The sequence below is a fragment of the Lithobates pipiens genome, unplaced genomic scaffold (assembly GCF_037356315.1).
Source record: "Lithobates pipiens isolate NorthernLeopardFrog02 unplaced genomic scaffold, aLitPip1_a1.2 Scaffold_8, whole genome shotgun sequence".
NCBI lineage: Eukaryota > Metazoa > Chordata > Amphibia > Anura > Ranidae > Lithobates > Lithobates pipiens.
The window spans coordinates 269,877,438-269,894,632 of record NW_027507903.1 but is presented as its reverse complement, the minus strand read 5'-3'; the positions used below and the strand labels follow the sequence as shown (position 1 = coordinate 269,894,632).

General features: G+C 44.6%; 1 protein-coding gene across 3 annotated transcripts in view; it reads left to right on the top strand.

Annotated features, from left to right (window-relative positions):
* OTOGL (otogelin like) overlaps positions 1-17,195 on the top strand; it is a 253,043-nt gene that overhangs the window by 124,353 nt on the left and 111,495 nt on the right. For all 3 annotated transcript variants that reach the window (XM_077471956.1, XM_077471955.1, XM_077471957.1), the window contains 2 exons: positions 2,512-2,631; positions 3,868-3,984. In XM_077471956.1, coding sequence (XP_077328082.1) covers positions 2,512-2,631; positions 3,868-3,984 — 237 coding nt within the window. The remainder of the gene's footprint in view (positions 1-2,511; positions 2,632-3,867; positions 3,985-17,195) is intronic.

Here is a 17,195-nt window from a genome sequence, read left to right as displayed (position 1 = left end):
CGTATGATATATTTAAAAAGTCCAAGGACCAAAGGGGAATGGTGATGAGGGGTCCCACACTCAGGGCTGCCATCAGGGAGGAACAGAAACCATGTTCCAATACTTTGAAAAAGACACAAGGGAAGAGGTGCCTCTGGGTGTAGATGTAAGACAGGTTTAATAACACATGAGCATTGAGCGTCCCAGCAAGTAGAAACGGACTGGCGAAACTGATGACCACACCCATGTTGGGATTTTAAATCAAATGCTTAATGATGACTTCATAAATGTGAATTGCCTGTGTATATAAATTGTTATTAAACCTGTCCTACATCTACACCCAGAGGCACCTCTTCCCTTGTGCCTTGATAACAGCAGCTAATGGGTCTTTTACTTTCTTTGAGTATTCCATGAGCACTGAGAGAAAGAGGATAGGTGTTTTTTATTGACACTTCACTTTCTTATATTTGTATTAATTCAGTATTAAACCCAAAAGCAAAAAATTATTATATTGCCATTTCTCAATCCTTAGAGGTGGTGGGTGCATTTGTTTTCTTTTTTTAAGGCCTCTTTCACATTTGCGGTACTGCTTACCACGCTCTAAAAATGATCCATGATGGAAGGCTTTTCAGAACAGCAGCAGACAGGCGTTTAGGAGGCACTACTGAAGCCTCCCAAAAACCTTTTTTTTTTTTTTACTTTTATTTATGAAATGCTGTATTTTACATTGTGGGAAATCAATGGGTGAGTTTGACAGGCGGTGCCACCTGACAGAAACTGCATTTTGCGTTAAAAATGCTGTGGCTGTAAAGCCAGGCATTGCGGCCGCAGCATGTGTAAAGCCCTGACTGGCTCTATTTTTACGATTCGGGCAGGTGGCTGGGCGGTGGTAAAACTACTGCTCAGCCTCCTGTTATTACTGTTATTTTAGTAAATATAAATGGCTAAATACCCTTTTTCATCCCCGGTTAGAGCAGTCTTGTGACTTCTATCAATATCCGGTTAAAAGAGGAGAAGTTTCCATTCTCCTCTGACTGACCTATGAGGCAGCAGGACCCCTGACCCTCTGTCTGCACAGTGCTGGTTTGCCCTGTGCTGATCATATGCACCCTCCCAAAAAAAAAAAAACATTTCTAGCATTACACATCAAAAGTCATCCTTGCCGGGAGAACACAGTGATTAATTCTAGTGGCTATTACAGCTGCTAGCAATAATTACATGAAAAATATAACAGGCTGGTTGTACCCAAGTTGATCGATCGATCAACTTGGGTACATTAAGCCCGTCCATACGTGGTTTGATTCAAACCATTTATGGCCACCTTTACTAAAAACTGGAACTTAGCTATCTGATGTCACCAGTGTTCATCAGTGTGTGTAAATTTCAGCTTGGGCTATTAATTACATTTTTTCAATAGATCAAGATCAAATATCAAAGCTTAAACATGCTCCTACTGGCACAAAAGAAAAAAACAAATAAAATGCATTATTTCATAATTAACCGACTAAAAAAAATGTAAATTGCATTTTCAGTCTTTAACATGTAATAAATAGAGAGAAAAAAACAACACAATATTCCTAATAAAGTTGGGTTGCTTTGTTTCAGAGATAAAGCTCTTGAAATCTGATAGCAAGTGACATTTCTACATCACAAAGCATATGTTGTTTCTGATGCACTGCATAATTTACAGATGCCCTTGTCATTTATAGAGAGTTTCTCTTAATTCTAATCTTTACAGAGACTCTGACACCAACTTAAAAAAATGCAGGTAAAAGCACAGAAAAAATCAAGTATATTAAATGCTTATTTGCGGTGTATTCCTTTCTGATAAATGACTTTTATGTTCACTTGCAATGTATCTTTCAATTTACTGGATACATTGACTACGTCAAGAAAAGTCAGTTTTCAAGCACAGCCCCTTTTGGTCTGTTAAATAAACCTTGAAACCATTAAGAGCTTTTTGTTGTGTCGTTAATATTTTTTTGCGCTTTCTAGCTGTATTAACTATTATCAGTTCCTATTTAGTCCAGAGGACTTCAGGATCCCATCACACTATATTATGGAGAAGAGGAATAAGGGGGTTTTCTATAGTCCTGGGGTGACAGTTTTGTTTCTTTATTGATACAGCACAGTGAAGCACAGGAAGTGTGTTACTAGTAGGATCACCAGAAGAAAATAAATAACAAAAGCCTAAAAAATTCAAATACAAATGCAGCATCTACATCTAAGGACCGGTAAACTTTAATATAACAGAACTTTTGCTCTTGGGTTACAATATATTTTAATTTAGCTTTGTGTTTTGCTTTGGAGTGCAGAATGTCAACCCGCTATTCTCTTTTAGTACAAGTAAAATGTCTTCTATTATTAAAAGTCTTATCTTTTACAGCCTCAAAAAGTTTATTGGATGATAAAGCATAGCCCACAGTAAAAAGTAGCTTAATCTATTAATGCCAGATAAATAGTTAAAAATGGTGTTGTCATAAATAATGTAGGAAGACTTTATTAAAACCTACATATAATGTGTATTCTTAGGGAAAACTTTCAGGTCTGTGTGGAAACTTTGACAAGTACACCTCCAATGACTTGACTACATCTAATAATATGGAGGTGAGGAACGCACAGGTATTTGGAGACAGCTGGACCATTGGCCAGGTATGAAATGATTGTCTGTGAATTTTCTGATTTTGTACCCAAATGTTCTCATTACATTTTCTTGTATTTTAATCTGGATCTGTATGTTTTCATATCCTGCATGTTATTATTTCTGTTATTATTTTCCTCCTGCCACCTCCCACGGCTTTACCAAGATCTCCCGTCCCACTGGGAGTCCTGATCGACCAGCCAGCACTTCCACCAGCTGATCATAGAGGCAAACAGGGACTGAATCAGCTCTGTTTGCCTCTATGATATGGGAATCCGGAAGTGATCAGCATACATCTCTTCCAATTTACCTGGATGTGATCAGTGCCATTTTTAAAAATAAAAAGCATTGGATCACACTGATCTTGGTATGATCAAATACTTTTAAGGGCAGTAGAGGGATCTGGGGTCCTTTAAATCCCAGATCTCTCCATAAAGAGTACCTGTCACTGCCTATTGCTATCACAAGGTGGTATCTATATTCCCTGTGATAACAATAATAGTGATTTAAAAAAATGTGAAACGACAATGTAAGAAAAAATAATTTTTTAAAGTGCCCCCGTCCCCCTGTGCTCGCCCACACAGGCGAACACAGGCATCTATCCTGCATGCACGCAAACAGCAAATATCCCACACATGTGAGGTATCACCGCAAACATCGGATCATGGGTAGTAATTCTAGCACCAGTCTTCCTGTGTAAATTTAAAGTGGTAACCTGTAAAGGCTTTTAAAGCATTGCTTATGGATAGTAAAATTTACATTGTTTGTCGCTGTTGCATGAGCGCACGCAATTTTAAAGCATGACATATTTGATACCTATTTACTCCATTAACAACATCTTTTATATTTTACCAAACTATTGGGTATTATATTGTGTTTTTTGCATTATAATTATAAAAACTGCTGCGTAAATGTGACATAAAAAATTGCAACCTCCACCGATTTATTCTCTAGGACCTCTGCATTAAAAAAAAATATATAATGTTTGGGAATTCGAAGTGGTTTTCTAGCAAAAAAATACAGATTTTTACATATAAACAAAATTGTCAGAAAAGAGACTGGTTCTACTTAAAGCTGGATGTACATTAGCTGTGGTATGGTCATTGAGAAAAACTTGGAGTCTTTTGTATTTTTCTTGCTACTGTTGCATGAAATAAAAACAATAATGTTTGGTCAAGATCATCCAAAGCTAGTATGAATGATTTTCTGTTATACCTAAAGCTAACAGTGTAAAATCTTCTCTTCAGTGTAAAAGTTATAATGAGACAATGAGGCCTTGTGAAGTTCATCAGAGCAAATTCCCATATGCAAAGAAAGAGTGTTCGATTCTCTATAGTGATGTGTTTGCTCCCTGCCGCAATGTGGTAAGTTGAAATATTTAAGTACAATTTTAAAAGAAGACCACATAACAAAGGCAGATAATCATTATTCTTCACAGGCTTGGGGACTGCCAGTGTGGATTTTAAAGCAAAATGTGTGTTTGACCAATTATTGTGCAGATATTCCCTTTGAATTGTTTATGTGATCAGTTATGTAAAATGATATTTAGACCGTTTCCTTAAAATACCTGGATTCTAGATTGTGATCACTACACAGATAATGATGCTGACGAGATTTTAATTTATTATATAAATCCTGTTTATATCCTGGGTCCTGTGCGTGTTTGGACCGAATGCAGTGCGATATCAGCCACACTATCTGTATGGCTGATATAGCACCACACAGACATTGCATGTAATGTGAACAGCAGTGCGCTGCGAATTACATGCGATGTCTGGCATCCTAAATGTCCGCTCGCATCGATTGTATGTTTTTTAGCTGCTTCGTTGAATCTTCATGTTGAACAGTATTATACATATTTTTGATCTTATCGTATGATACGATACTTGTTTGTTTCTGTTCGTGTTGAATGGTCTACCCCAACAGCCAATGGAATTGCGTTGTGTCAAAATTCAAGTATACAACCTCCTCCCTGTTCGCTCTGCACGCCTAATGGTTCTGGTTCACACTGGCGATGGCAACATCCAACGGTGGCTCCAGGCAGTTTAACCCCATGGAGGTTCCTGGCTCTTCTATGGAGGCAGCAGCAGCACCACCACAACCATCAAAAAAGTACAGGAGGGGGACACAAGCTTCAGCCAGCAGGAAGCTGAAACTTCTGTGGACTCACATTGAGTCCCAGGTCCTTGTAAGGGAAACACTTCCTTGCTGGATGCAGCTGTGTGGCACCCGCTCCATGGAGACCACTCCGGAGTGGAAGTGGGAGAAGTAGGAGGAGATCTCCCGAAAAGTTGAGGAGATGCAGCGCCATCAGCATGACACAAAAAGGGTAACATGTCTGATTATTAAATTTTTTTACATTTTAAAAATCCCATATTATGCCCAAAAACCAAGTCCCCCCCCCCCCCCAGTGTTTTTCTCCACTGTGCCGTACTGCGTACACCGTCAAAAAATCCATCTTGGATTGCTTTCACCATGTTTGAACCTCCGTCTGTCACTATGAACCCAACAGAAACATTGGTGACTGCCCGCTCCCCAAACTAATTGGCCAACATCGATCTAATTGCCCGCAATATGTTGGCAGAACTGTGTTTATCATCACGGATTTCTGTGTGGGGCAGGAAAGCTTGATAACCCTGCTGGTCTTGCACTGCCCACCTGCTTCCTGATGAAGTTTGACCTCTTACACTAGTGCCACCACCAACAGACACAGTGGCCTGCCACCAGTGTACAGTCAAAGACAGGAAAACGTGTTGACCACTGGGAGCTGTCCACAAATTAGTGGCCAAATGAATTGTCTGACCCTCTGCTTTGGCCATTTTTTCCTTCAATATTGCAATGCATGAATGGTATAGTGCTGGAAAAAACTTTCTGCTGAAAGTAGTTTGTGCAGGAACAACATATTGTGGAGTAAGAGCATGCATGAACTGTTTAAATGGCTCCCCTTTAATAATGCGAAAAGAGGCTCCTCCAACAGCAATGAATTGACCAATGAGGCGGGTGATCTTGTTGGCCTGCTGTTTTGACATGCCCTTTGAACTAAAGCCAAAAAGCTGTCTAGGGTAACTTGATGATGTCCTTGGGAGGATGAAGAGCCTGATTGGGTCTGCAGTGGAATTACTGCACGTGGACGATTTGTCTTACTTGAACTGTCTCTATTGGCTGTGCTCTGAGTAAGTGGTATGGTTGAGGAGGTACCACCGGTAGTCAGAGTCCGTAGCAATGCTGCTTCCTTTACTACCACCTCTTTTTTCTGCCTCTGCATGCAGTAAAGTAGAGTGGTGGTAATTTTTAAGGTGTAGGTTCATACCAGTATTGGTTAAATGTCCCAACTTTTTCCCCCTACTCACTTGCTTCCCACACAATTTGCACTTTCCAAAGAGCTCGCCTTCCAATCTGTGAAAGTATTTACAAGCATTGATGCGGCACAATGCAGCTCCTTGACCCTGTTTATCTCTAGTATTTAGGGCTGGTGTAGCTGCAGCAGGTAGCACACCAGTGGTGGAAGCAGTTGCCACTACAGTTCCACTTGGTGAACTTATGCTATTGGCAGGGGCGCTGGGGAGGTTGGTGTTATCATCACAGGATTCTTCCTCCATAATAACAGAGGGAGAAGGGGAGTTAGCAGCAGATGAAAAAAAGTTAACTGCTACCTGTCTTACTCCTCACAGAATATCCCTCTTGTGGGGTAACTGTGTATAATATGTCTGCAGTAGTTGGGGAAAAAGGAGCATCACATTCAAAATCTTCATCACCACCAAAACCAGTTATTGCTAAAACTTGTTGCATAGCGTCGTCTACCTCAGTAGAACTTTTCTCTTGGGGCAACAAAAAAAGTCTCACTCTATATCTTTGTCTCCCTCAATTGCTTCTTTGGGAGGCTGGCAGTGGCATTGGCAGTGTCATTGGTGGTGGTGAGTGTAAAGGCAACTCCACTTGTTTAATACTAGTTTTCTTGATTATGCCATGAAAATAAGAAGCCAGGACACCTGTAGAAGTAGAAGGAGCTGCACTGGCAGTGGAAGCGGCAGCAGATGTTGGTGGTCTGACAGGAAAACTAATAGAACTGGTGGTGGAACTAGCTTTGCTGGTGTCAGTGGTGGTGACACTCACAGTTGTGGACGACATGTTTGTGGCGACAGAAGTGTCAGCAGTACCTAATGAAGAGCTAGTAGCAGAGACCTTGCCATTTTTTTTAACAGGGCATCCACCACGATTGTGACCATGACCACGGCCTCGACCTGCCTTCACTTTTAGAACGGTATATTGCTGTATATTTAGTTCTAACAGAAAATGGACTGGTAATAGTGATCAGACCTGCAAGCAGGTGACGATGTAAAATCAAATGAAAAAAAAGATCACAAGAAATAGAACAAAAACAACAAATATGCCAGAGTTGGCAAAACTAACTGCATGCAGTTAACAAATTAGGGTATATAGAATCTATATAGAATCGATTATATAGGATCTATAATAATGAATAAATCCCCCCCAAAAACACGGACAGCCTCTGAGACTATCACAACACTAACAACACTAGTATCAGTATCAAGTTCAACACAATAGCAGATTAATAGCAGATGAAATAAAAAAGCTAAGTTGAACTATAGCTTGCTTCACTATCTGTTCTGCTGCTGTGCTTATTGCTTAATAATTCAGGTGCTCTCTTAACAAACAAATGGACCAGCTAAGAATCACTGTCTGAAATGATTCAGTGTGTGTGTCTCTCTCTGCTAGCAAAAGTGAAAGTAAGTTGGCATGTACGTGTGTACTTAAGTTCTAGCTATTTTACTGCTCCTCCTCTTTGGTTACAATCAGCCAATAACATTTATCATCATCATCATCATCATCATTTTACTTCCCCCACCCATTCCAGCAGCGACTACTGACAACTCTTTTACTATTAACTCTATCATGTTGAATCTTTTCTCTCTATGTCGAATAATCTTGGACTAATAGTGTTAGTTTAGACACATTCGACCGCATGTTTGAGAGACACAGATCGCTATTGACACCGTCATATCGAATCTTCTATCTATCTATATCTAACTGTTGTCGCAACAATACGAAAATATAATGGATATGAAAATAAAGCATTTTTTTATTTCGGATTTCGGATTCTGCTCGTTCATTATTGTTTTGTTAAAACTAACACAAAAATCCCCGAAATTGGGACGAAAATGCATTCGTATGATAATGAATGCACATGTCTAATACATAGTACAAATTCCAAAAGGAGATACTCCAATGGGACAGCTGTACTTTATTACATGTGAGGTTGTCATTGATGTATACAAATACAATTCGGTTAAAATAAATCTTCTTTGTTGTACATAAAAGTTAAAAACTCATACATGGGACATTGTGATCATATTATTGTAGTTTGTATATTGTACATTTCTTATTGCATTCCTTGTAGTGCAGGAATGCAGGTGGTGACCCACTTCCTTTATATTTTTTAAAGGCCATACTTTTCTCCTTGATGAGGCTACTCACATTATGGTTTACCCACCCAGGTGTAATTTTCACTCTTCTATATTTATTGCTCAGTGGAATGCACTGTTTGATACCTTTGTTTAATATGCCCAGAAAGCATTCCCATTTCTCTTCTGTGTTCAATGATTCCATGCGCTTGGTCCGTAGTTCAGGAAAATTGGCTCGTTTGAAATGTAGTATTTTTGTACTACTCATTTTCCTGTGATTTGTGGTAAATGCAATCATCCTATGATAGCTAGATCCAAAGTTATCGCGTATCTCCACATCTGAGATCAGACTTGGATCCTTCATAATTAATAGCTCTAACAGGGCATTCTTTTGGAATTTGTGCTTGGTTTAAATAGGATGTGATTAGTTGTCCCTAGAACTTGCAATCTTATAACTGAAATACATATTTTGCTTTATCTTATTTATTGATCTAGCAACATATCCAATGTTTTTTTCACTGTTTCATTTGATGTTTATTATGTCTTCCAATATTTGGCCTATTTTTAACAATGGCATCCAGTATCTTATTGGTTGCTCCAAGTTCCGCTCCAGTTTTCAATTTCACCAAATGTATAGTGTGTACCAAGAAGCATCTACTTTTTGTTTGACATTTAAAATTGAGAGATTGGAGGACTGCTGTTGCTGGCTTGCTTTTTAAGGTGCAGGCTTGGTAAGTACAAAAAAGGATGCTTTCTATGGGTTACCTGTGCACAGTCCCAGGTCACACCAGGTAACCCCTTGATTGGTAAAAGGAACATACCAAATACGAAAAACAAGCAATTTAGTCGTGGAAGGAGCATGCTTGCAAACCAGTATTGCCTATACCATTTATAGGTGGGGAGGGGAGGGAGTATTTTATACGCATCACTTAATCCCCAAAAGACCAAAACACAAAAAATCCCGAGGTATTAGCATTTTGGACAAAATATCTAAGCTCACCACCCGGGTCCTTATTTCCACACTAACACTTTATTTAAAAAAATGGATAATGCTTTTTAAAATGGTCTGTGACTAGGTGAGTTGGGTCACCAGATCTAAAAATGTTTCCAGGTTAATGTCACACCAAGCAGTAAAGCCTGAAGAAAGATAACAGCCTTGGACTCTGTACTTTAAAATACGCACCTTAAACATGTGTAATTTTTCCATCTGATAGGTGTCCTTTAATGTCATCATACCCAACACATACAGTATGGATTTTACTCCTATGGGTTTCTCATAAAATAACAAATAGAATTTTGAGCTTCAGAATGGAAATAATTTTTTATTCATTTTATAAATGTACAGAAAAATATAATCATGGGCATGAGATTATTAAGTCACACAAATATACTCACCACAATATACTTTTGCTAAATCAGTGTCTTTCTATGGAAACATTGCAACACTGTAAGATAAACACTAGATGGCATTATAATAATTGATATTCATTTCATAGCTCTTTTTGAAATTAATATTAAACTAACTATTCTGTGGTTAGTAGTGATGGACGAACTTCCGACGGGACGTTTCGCGAACGCGAAACGCGAACGGACACAAACGTTCGCGAAAACGACCGTTCGCCGCGGGCTCCATTGACTTCAATGGGAGGCGAATTTCGCAAACCTTTAGGTCGAATTTGCGGCCACGGGGTAATTATTAGGGGGTAGCACGTAGTCCCACCACCTGGACAATAGCATAATACATGTATGAGGTGAATTTGGGATCGATAACTACAAGCATTTTTTTTTTATTTGGGAAATTGTTCTGACAATTCAGGACTATGGAGCTAATGAAGGCAATGGAGGAGAGGGAAGGTCAGGGACCAGGGTAGGCAAACAAGAGGGTGCAGGAGATACAGAGCACTGACAGCAGCACCGTAATACAGAGCACTGACATCAGCACCGTGACATACAGCGCTGACAGCAGCTCCGTGACATACAGCGCTGACAGCAGCTCCGTGACATACAGCGCTGACAGCAGCTCCGTGACATACAGCGCTGACAGCAGCTCCGTGACATACAGCGCTGACAGCAGCTCCGTGACATACAGCGCTGACAGCAGCACCGTGACATACAGCGCTGACAGCAGCTCCGTGACATACAGCGCTGACAGCAGCTCCGTGACATACAGCGCTGACAGCAGCTCCGTGACATACAGCACTGACAGCAGCTCCGTGACATACAGCGCTGACAGCAGCTCCGTGACATACAGCGCTGACAGCAGCACCGTGACATACAGCGCTGACAGCAGCTCCGTGACATACAGCGCTGACAGCAGCTCCGTGACATACAGCGCTGACAGCAGCTCCGTGACATACAGCGCTGACAGCAGCTCCGTGACATACAGCGCTGACAGCAGCTCCGTGACATACAGCGCTGACAGCAGCTCCGTGACATACAGCGCTGACAGCAGCTCCGTGACATACAGCGCTGACAGCAGCTCCGTGACATACAGCGCTGACAGCAGCTCCGTGACATACAGCGCTGACAGCAGCTCCGTGACATACAGCGCTGACAGCAGCTCCGTGACATACAGCGCTGACAGCAGCACCGTAAGCAGCCCCAGGAGGAAGTCAGCACAGCACAGGGATGGTGTGATCCCCTCATAATAAGAACCCCCAGGAGGAAGTCAGCACAGCACAGGGATGGTGGGAGCCCCTCATAATAAGAACACCCAGGAGGAAGTCAGCACAGCACAGGGATGGTGGGAACCCCTCATAATAAGCAGCCCCAGTAGAAATATGACACCGCTCAACCTCTTCAAAGAGGAGGGTAGGGGCATATAGTACGGTGTGCTTTTTTGGGTCAGGGAAGTGAGCCAAATGAATTAAGAAGGTCTGTGTGCTTGATTCCAAAAATTGTTTATAGACATATACATGGTCTACTGATCACATGTGTTGAATTCCTCCGAGATCCATGCCTCATTCATTTTTAGAAATGTGAGGTAGTTAACACTGTGGTGAGCTAGGCGAGTACGCTTATCGGTCACAATCCCCCCTGCTGCGCTGAACGTCCTTTCGGACAGGACACTGGATGAGGGGCAAGCCAACAGTTCGATTGCAAATTGGGCAAGCTCTGGCCAGAGGTCAAGCCTGCCCACCCAGTAGTCTAGGGGTTCATCACTCCTCAGAGCGTCCACATCGGCCGTTAACCCAATGTAGTCGGACACCTGACGGTCTAGGCGTTCCCTGATGCTGGATCCGGATGACACCTGTCGATGGGTCGGCTGAAAGAATGACCTCATATCCGAAGTCACCAACACATCTTCAAACCGGCCTCTTCTTGCAGGCGCTGTTGGATTGGTACCCGCAAATCCTTCTCTGGGAGTGGGAATTGCTCCTCTGCCAGCGCACGCAAAAGCAGAATGCAGCATTTCTCGAAGCAAGGCCTGGAAGTGCTGCATTCTGACAGCCCTCTGCGACGGCGGTAACATTTCCGCCATTTTGTGTTTGTACCGGGGGTCTAAGTACGTTGCCACCCAGTACTGGTCCTTGACCCTCATGCTTTTTATACGGGGGTCCCTATTAAAACACTGGAGCATGAAGGCCCCCATTTGCACTAAAGTGGAAGCGGTGTGGTGGCCTGGCTCCTGCTCATCATCCAGGATAATGTCGTCCTCTTCATTCTCCTCTCCCCATCCTCGCACAACAGGGATCCCAGAAAGGTTTAAAGCATGCTCTTCTTGCTCCTGCTCATCCGCCCCGGCACCATCCTCCTCTGACTCCTCATCAGACTCCTGTTGTTGACTTGTCTCAGATAGAGTAGCCCCCCCTGGGAATTCATCCAGCATTGCGACTTCCTCATCTTCCCGCTCCTGCTCCTCCACAGCCTGATCAATGACACGACGCAATGCACGCTCCAGAAAGAAGGCATAAGGTACCATGTCACTGATGGCGCCATGGCTGCGACTGACCAGTTTGGTGATCTCCTCAAATGGCCGCAGAAGTCTGCATGTGTCGCGCATGAGCAGCCACTGGCGCGGTGAAAAAAAACCCAGCTCCCCAGAACCGTTTCTTTCGCAGAGTTCATACAGGTAGACGTTAACTGCACGTTTCTGCTGGAGCAGCCTATCAAGCATATAGAAGGTTGAGTTCCATCGCGTCGGGCAATCGCAAATAAGACGTCTGACCGGCAGATGGTGTCGCCGCTGAATGTCAGCAAGGCGAGCCATGGCCGTGTAAGATCTTCTGAAATGGGCCGAGATTTTCCTTGCCTGCCGCAAGATGTCCTGGACCCCAGGGTATTTGACAAGGAATCGCTGCACGACCAAGTTTAAGACGTGTGCCATGCACGGCACGTGCGTGATTTTGCCCTGTTTCAATGCGCTAAGCAGATTGGCACCGTTGTCACACACCACTTTACCAACTGTCAAATTGAGCGGTGTTAGCCACTCATCTGCCTGTGAACGCAAAGCTGAAAGGAGTGCCGGGCCAGTGTGGCTCTTTGCTTCCAGGCACAACAGACGCAGCACGGCATGGCAACGTCTCACCTGGCATGTGGAATAGGTTCTGGGGAGCTTGGGCGGTGCAGTGGAAGAGACGCTAGCAGCGGAAAAGGAGGAGGCAGCTGAGGAGGAGAGGGAGGAGGATGGAGTAGGAGGAGGAGAAGAAGAGTCAGGCCTGCATGCAATCCGTGGCGGTAAAACCAAATCTACACGGGTGCCACGGGTTACATGCTTGACGGCCGTCAGAAGGTTCACCCAGTGGGCAGTAAAACTGATATACCTTCCCTGCCCGTGTTTGCTAGACCACGTGTCTGTGGTCAGATGTATCTTGGCACCGACACTGTGTGCCAGAGATACATTCACTTGCCGCTGAACATGGCCATATAGCTCTGGGATGCCCTTCTCTGAGAAATACTTCCTTCCTGGGACCTTCCATTGTGGTGTTCCAATGGCCACAAATTTGCGAAAGGCCTCCGAGTCCACCAGTTTATATGGCAGTAGTTGGCGGGCTATGAGTTCTGACAAGCCAGCCGCCAACCGTTGGGCAAGAGGGTTATCCGGCGTCATCATTTTTTTACGCTCAAACATTAGGCCCACGGAAGCCTGCCTTTTTGCAGAAAAATGTGAGCTTGGCGTGATGGAAGGTGGAGTGGAGGACAATTGTGAGGAGAGAGGAGAAGGAGAAGTAGAAGACGAGGCTGGACGGTGAGAGCCTGCAGTGTGGCTTTGTGTGTTCCGTTGCTCCCACTGGGCTCGGTGATGGCTGCTCATGTGCCTTCTTAAGGCGGTCGTCCCTAGGTGAGTATTGGGCTTACCGCGACTAACGCGTTGACTGCAAAGATTGCAGATGGCAACGCTATTGTCAGCAGCGGACACGTTAAAAAAAGCCCACACTGCGGAGCCATGTGCCGGTGTCCTGGGAGCGCCAGATGTGACCGTACATGGTCGATGACTCGCTCCTGATACATTTGCAGTCTGCTTTGTCCCTGCTGTGCAATGTAAGTCATTGCTGCTTCTCCTCCCTATCTGCTGGTCCATATCTCCCTCTGAACTCCCCTCCTCTTCCTCTCTTGTGGGCACCCACGTGACATCACTAGACACGTCATCATCAACGTCACCTTCCCCACCGCTATAAGTAGAGTAGGCAGCAACACCGGGGACCAACCTCCTCCTTGGGCTGATCTGGGTACTGGCGTCAGACTGCTGAGTAGCGCTTGTTGCTACCTCCTCTTCCTGATCCAATACCAAGAGTGGCTGCGCATCAGAAATGTCCTCTTGATATGGATCGGAAAATAATTCCAGTGACTCAAGCGGAAGGTATGTGGTGGTGGTGGTGGTGGTCGTGTTGTTGGTGGTAGTGTCTTTGGGGGTGCACATAGCAGAGAGTGAAGAAGAGGGTGCAGATCGAGAGGATGAGGAGGGTGCAGAAGAGTAAGGCTGAGCGAGCCACTCAACCAAGTCTGGTGCATCCTTTAAAGTAATTGAACGCACCTTCTGCAACTTCCCACTTTGGCTCAAGCCTGTTGCTCCTGCCCTACCCCTACCACCCCTGCGGAAGGGCCTGCCTCTTCCTCTGCATGTCATTTTTTAAATGACCCTGTGACAAAACTCTTAGTCCCTATACCGCTGAAGGACTGCTGCAGTATAGGTGAGCGGTCAGCAGTGGTGCACGTCAACCCTATCTATTGTGGACCTATAGCGGTCCTTACAGAACAGCAGACTGTACCGCACTCAAGCCTATGTACCGTAGCACCCTATACCAAGTTACCAGTCCTTATAAGAACTTTTGTGGACCAAGCAGGTTGTGTATTAGTGTTTAGCAGACTGTACGTCAGTCCCTATACCGCTGAAGGACTGCTGCAGTATAGGGCAGCGGTCAGCAGTGGTGCACGTCAACCCTATCTATTGTGGACCGATAGCGGTCCTTACAGAACAGCAGACTGTACCGCACTCAAGCCTATGTACCGTAGCACCCTATACCAAGTTACCAGTCCTTATAAGAACTTTTGTGGACCAAGCAGGTTGTGTATTAGTGTTTAGCAGACTGTACGTCAGTCCCTATACCGCTGAAGGACTGCTGCAGTATAGGGCAGCGGTCAGCAGTGGTGCACGTCAACCCTATCTATTGTGGACCGATAGCGGTCCTTACAGAACAGCAGACTGTACCGCACTCAAGCCTATGTACCGTAGCACCCTATACCAAGTTACCAGTCCTTATAAGAACTTTTGTGGAACAAGCAGGTTGTGTGTTAGTGATTAGCAGACTGTACGTCAGTCCCTATACCGCTGAAGGACTGCTGCAGTATAGGTGAGCGGTCAGCAGTGGTGCACGTCAACCCTATCTATTGTGGACCGATAGCGGTCCTTACAGAACAGCAGACTGTACCGCACTCAAGCCTATGTACCGTAGCACCCTATACCAAGTTACCAGTCCTTATAAGAACTTTTGTGGAACAAGCAGGTTGTGTGTTAGTGATTAGCAGACTGTACGTCAGTCCCTATACCGCTGAAGGACTGCTGCAGTATAGGTGAGCGGTCAGCAGTGGTGCACGTCAACCCTATCTATTGTGGACCGATAGCGGTCCTTACAGAACAGCAGACTGTACCGCACTCAAGCCTATGTACCGTAGCACCCTATACCAAGTTACCAGTCCTTATAAGAACTTTTGTGGACCAAGCAGGTTGTGTATTAGTGTTTAGCAGACTGTACGTCAGTCCCTATACCGCTGAAGGACTGCTGCAGTATAGGGCAGCGGTCAGCAGTGGTGCACGTCAACCCTATCTATTGTGGACCGATAGCGGTCCTTACAGAACAGCAGACTGTACCGCACTCAAGCCTATGTACCGTAGCACCCTATACCAAGTTACCAGTCCTTATAAGAACTTTTGTGGAACAAGCAGGTTGTGTGTTAGTGATTAGCAGACTGTACGTCAGTCCCTATACCGCTGAAGGACTGCTGCAGTATAGGGCAGCGGTCAGCAGTGGTGCACGTCAACCCTATCTATTGTGGACCGATAGCGGTCCTTACAGAACAGCAGACTGTACCGCACTCAAGCCTATGTACCGTAGCACCCTATACCAAGTTACCAGTCCTTATAAGAACTTTTGTGGAACAAGCAGGTTGTGTGTTAGTGATTAGCAGACTGTACGTCAGTCCCTATACCGCTGAAGGACTGCTGCAGTATAGGTGAGCGGTCAGCAGTGGTGCACGTCAACCCTATCTATTGTGGACCGATAGCGGTCCTTACAGAACAGCAGACTGTACCGCACTCAAGCCTATGTACCGTAGCACCCTATACCAAGTTACCAGTCCTTATAAGAACTTTTGTGGACCAAGCAGGTTGTGTATTAGTGTTTAGCAGACTGTACGTCAGTCCCTATACCGCTGAAGGACTGCTGCAGTATAGGGCAGCGGTCAGCAGTGGTGCACGTCAACCCTATCTATTGTGGACCGATAGCGGTCCTTACAGAACAGCAGACTGTACCGCACTCAAGCCTATGTACCGTAGCACCCTATACCAAGTTACCAGTCCTTATAAGAACTTTTGTGGAACAAGCAGGTTGTGTGTTAGTGATTAGCAGACTGTACGTCAGTCCCTATACCGCTGAAGGACTGCTGCAGTATAGGGCAGCGGTCAGCAGTGGTGCACGTCAACCCTATCTATTGTGGACCGATAGCGGTCCTTACAGAACAGCAGACTGTACCGCACTCAAGCCTATGTACCGTAGCACCCTATACCAAGTTACCAGTCCTTATAAGAACTTTTGTGGAACAAGCAGGTTGTGTGTTAGTGATTAGCAGACTGTACGTCAGTCCCTATACCGCTGAAGGACTGCTGCAGTATAGGTGAGCGGTCAGCAGTGGTGCACGTCAACCCTATCTATTGTGGACCGATAGCGGTCCTTACAGAACAGCAGACTGTACCGCACTCAAGCCTATGTACCGTAGCACCCTATACCAAGTTACCAGTCCTTATAAGAACTTTTGTGGACCAAGCAGGTTGTGTATTAGTGTTTAGCAGACTGTACGTCAGTCCCTATACCGCTGAAGGACTGCTGCAGTATAGGGCAGCGGTCAGCAGTGGTGCACGTCAACCCTATCTATTGTGGACCGATAGCGGTCCTTACAGAACAGCAGACTGTACCGCACTCAAGCCTATGTACCGTAGCACCCTATACCAAGTTACCAGTCCTTATAAGAACTTTTGTGGACCAAGCAGGTTGTGTATTAGTGTTTAGCAGACTGTACGTCAGTCCCTATACCGCTGAAGGACTGCTGCAGTATAGGGCAGCGGTCAGCAGTGGTGCACGTCAACCCTATCTATTGTGGACCGATAGCGGTCCTTACAGAACAGCAGACTGTACCGCACTCAAGCCTATGTACCGTAGCACCCTATACCAAGTTACCAGTCCTTATAAGAACTTTTGTGGAACAAGCAGGTTGTGTGTTAGTGATTAGCAGACTGTACGTCAGTCCCTATACCGCTGAAGGACTGCTGCAGTATAGGGCAGCGGTCAGCAGTGGTGCACGTCAACCCTATCTATTGTGGACCGATAGCGGTCCTTACAGAACAGCAGACTGTACCGCACTCAAGCCTATGTACCGTAGCACCCTATACCAAGTTACCAGTCCTTATAAGAACTTTTGTGGAACAAGTGAGTTGTGAA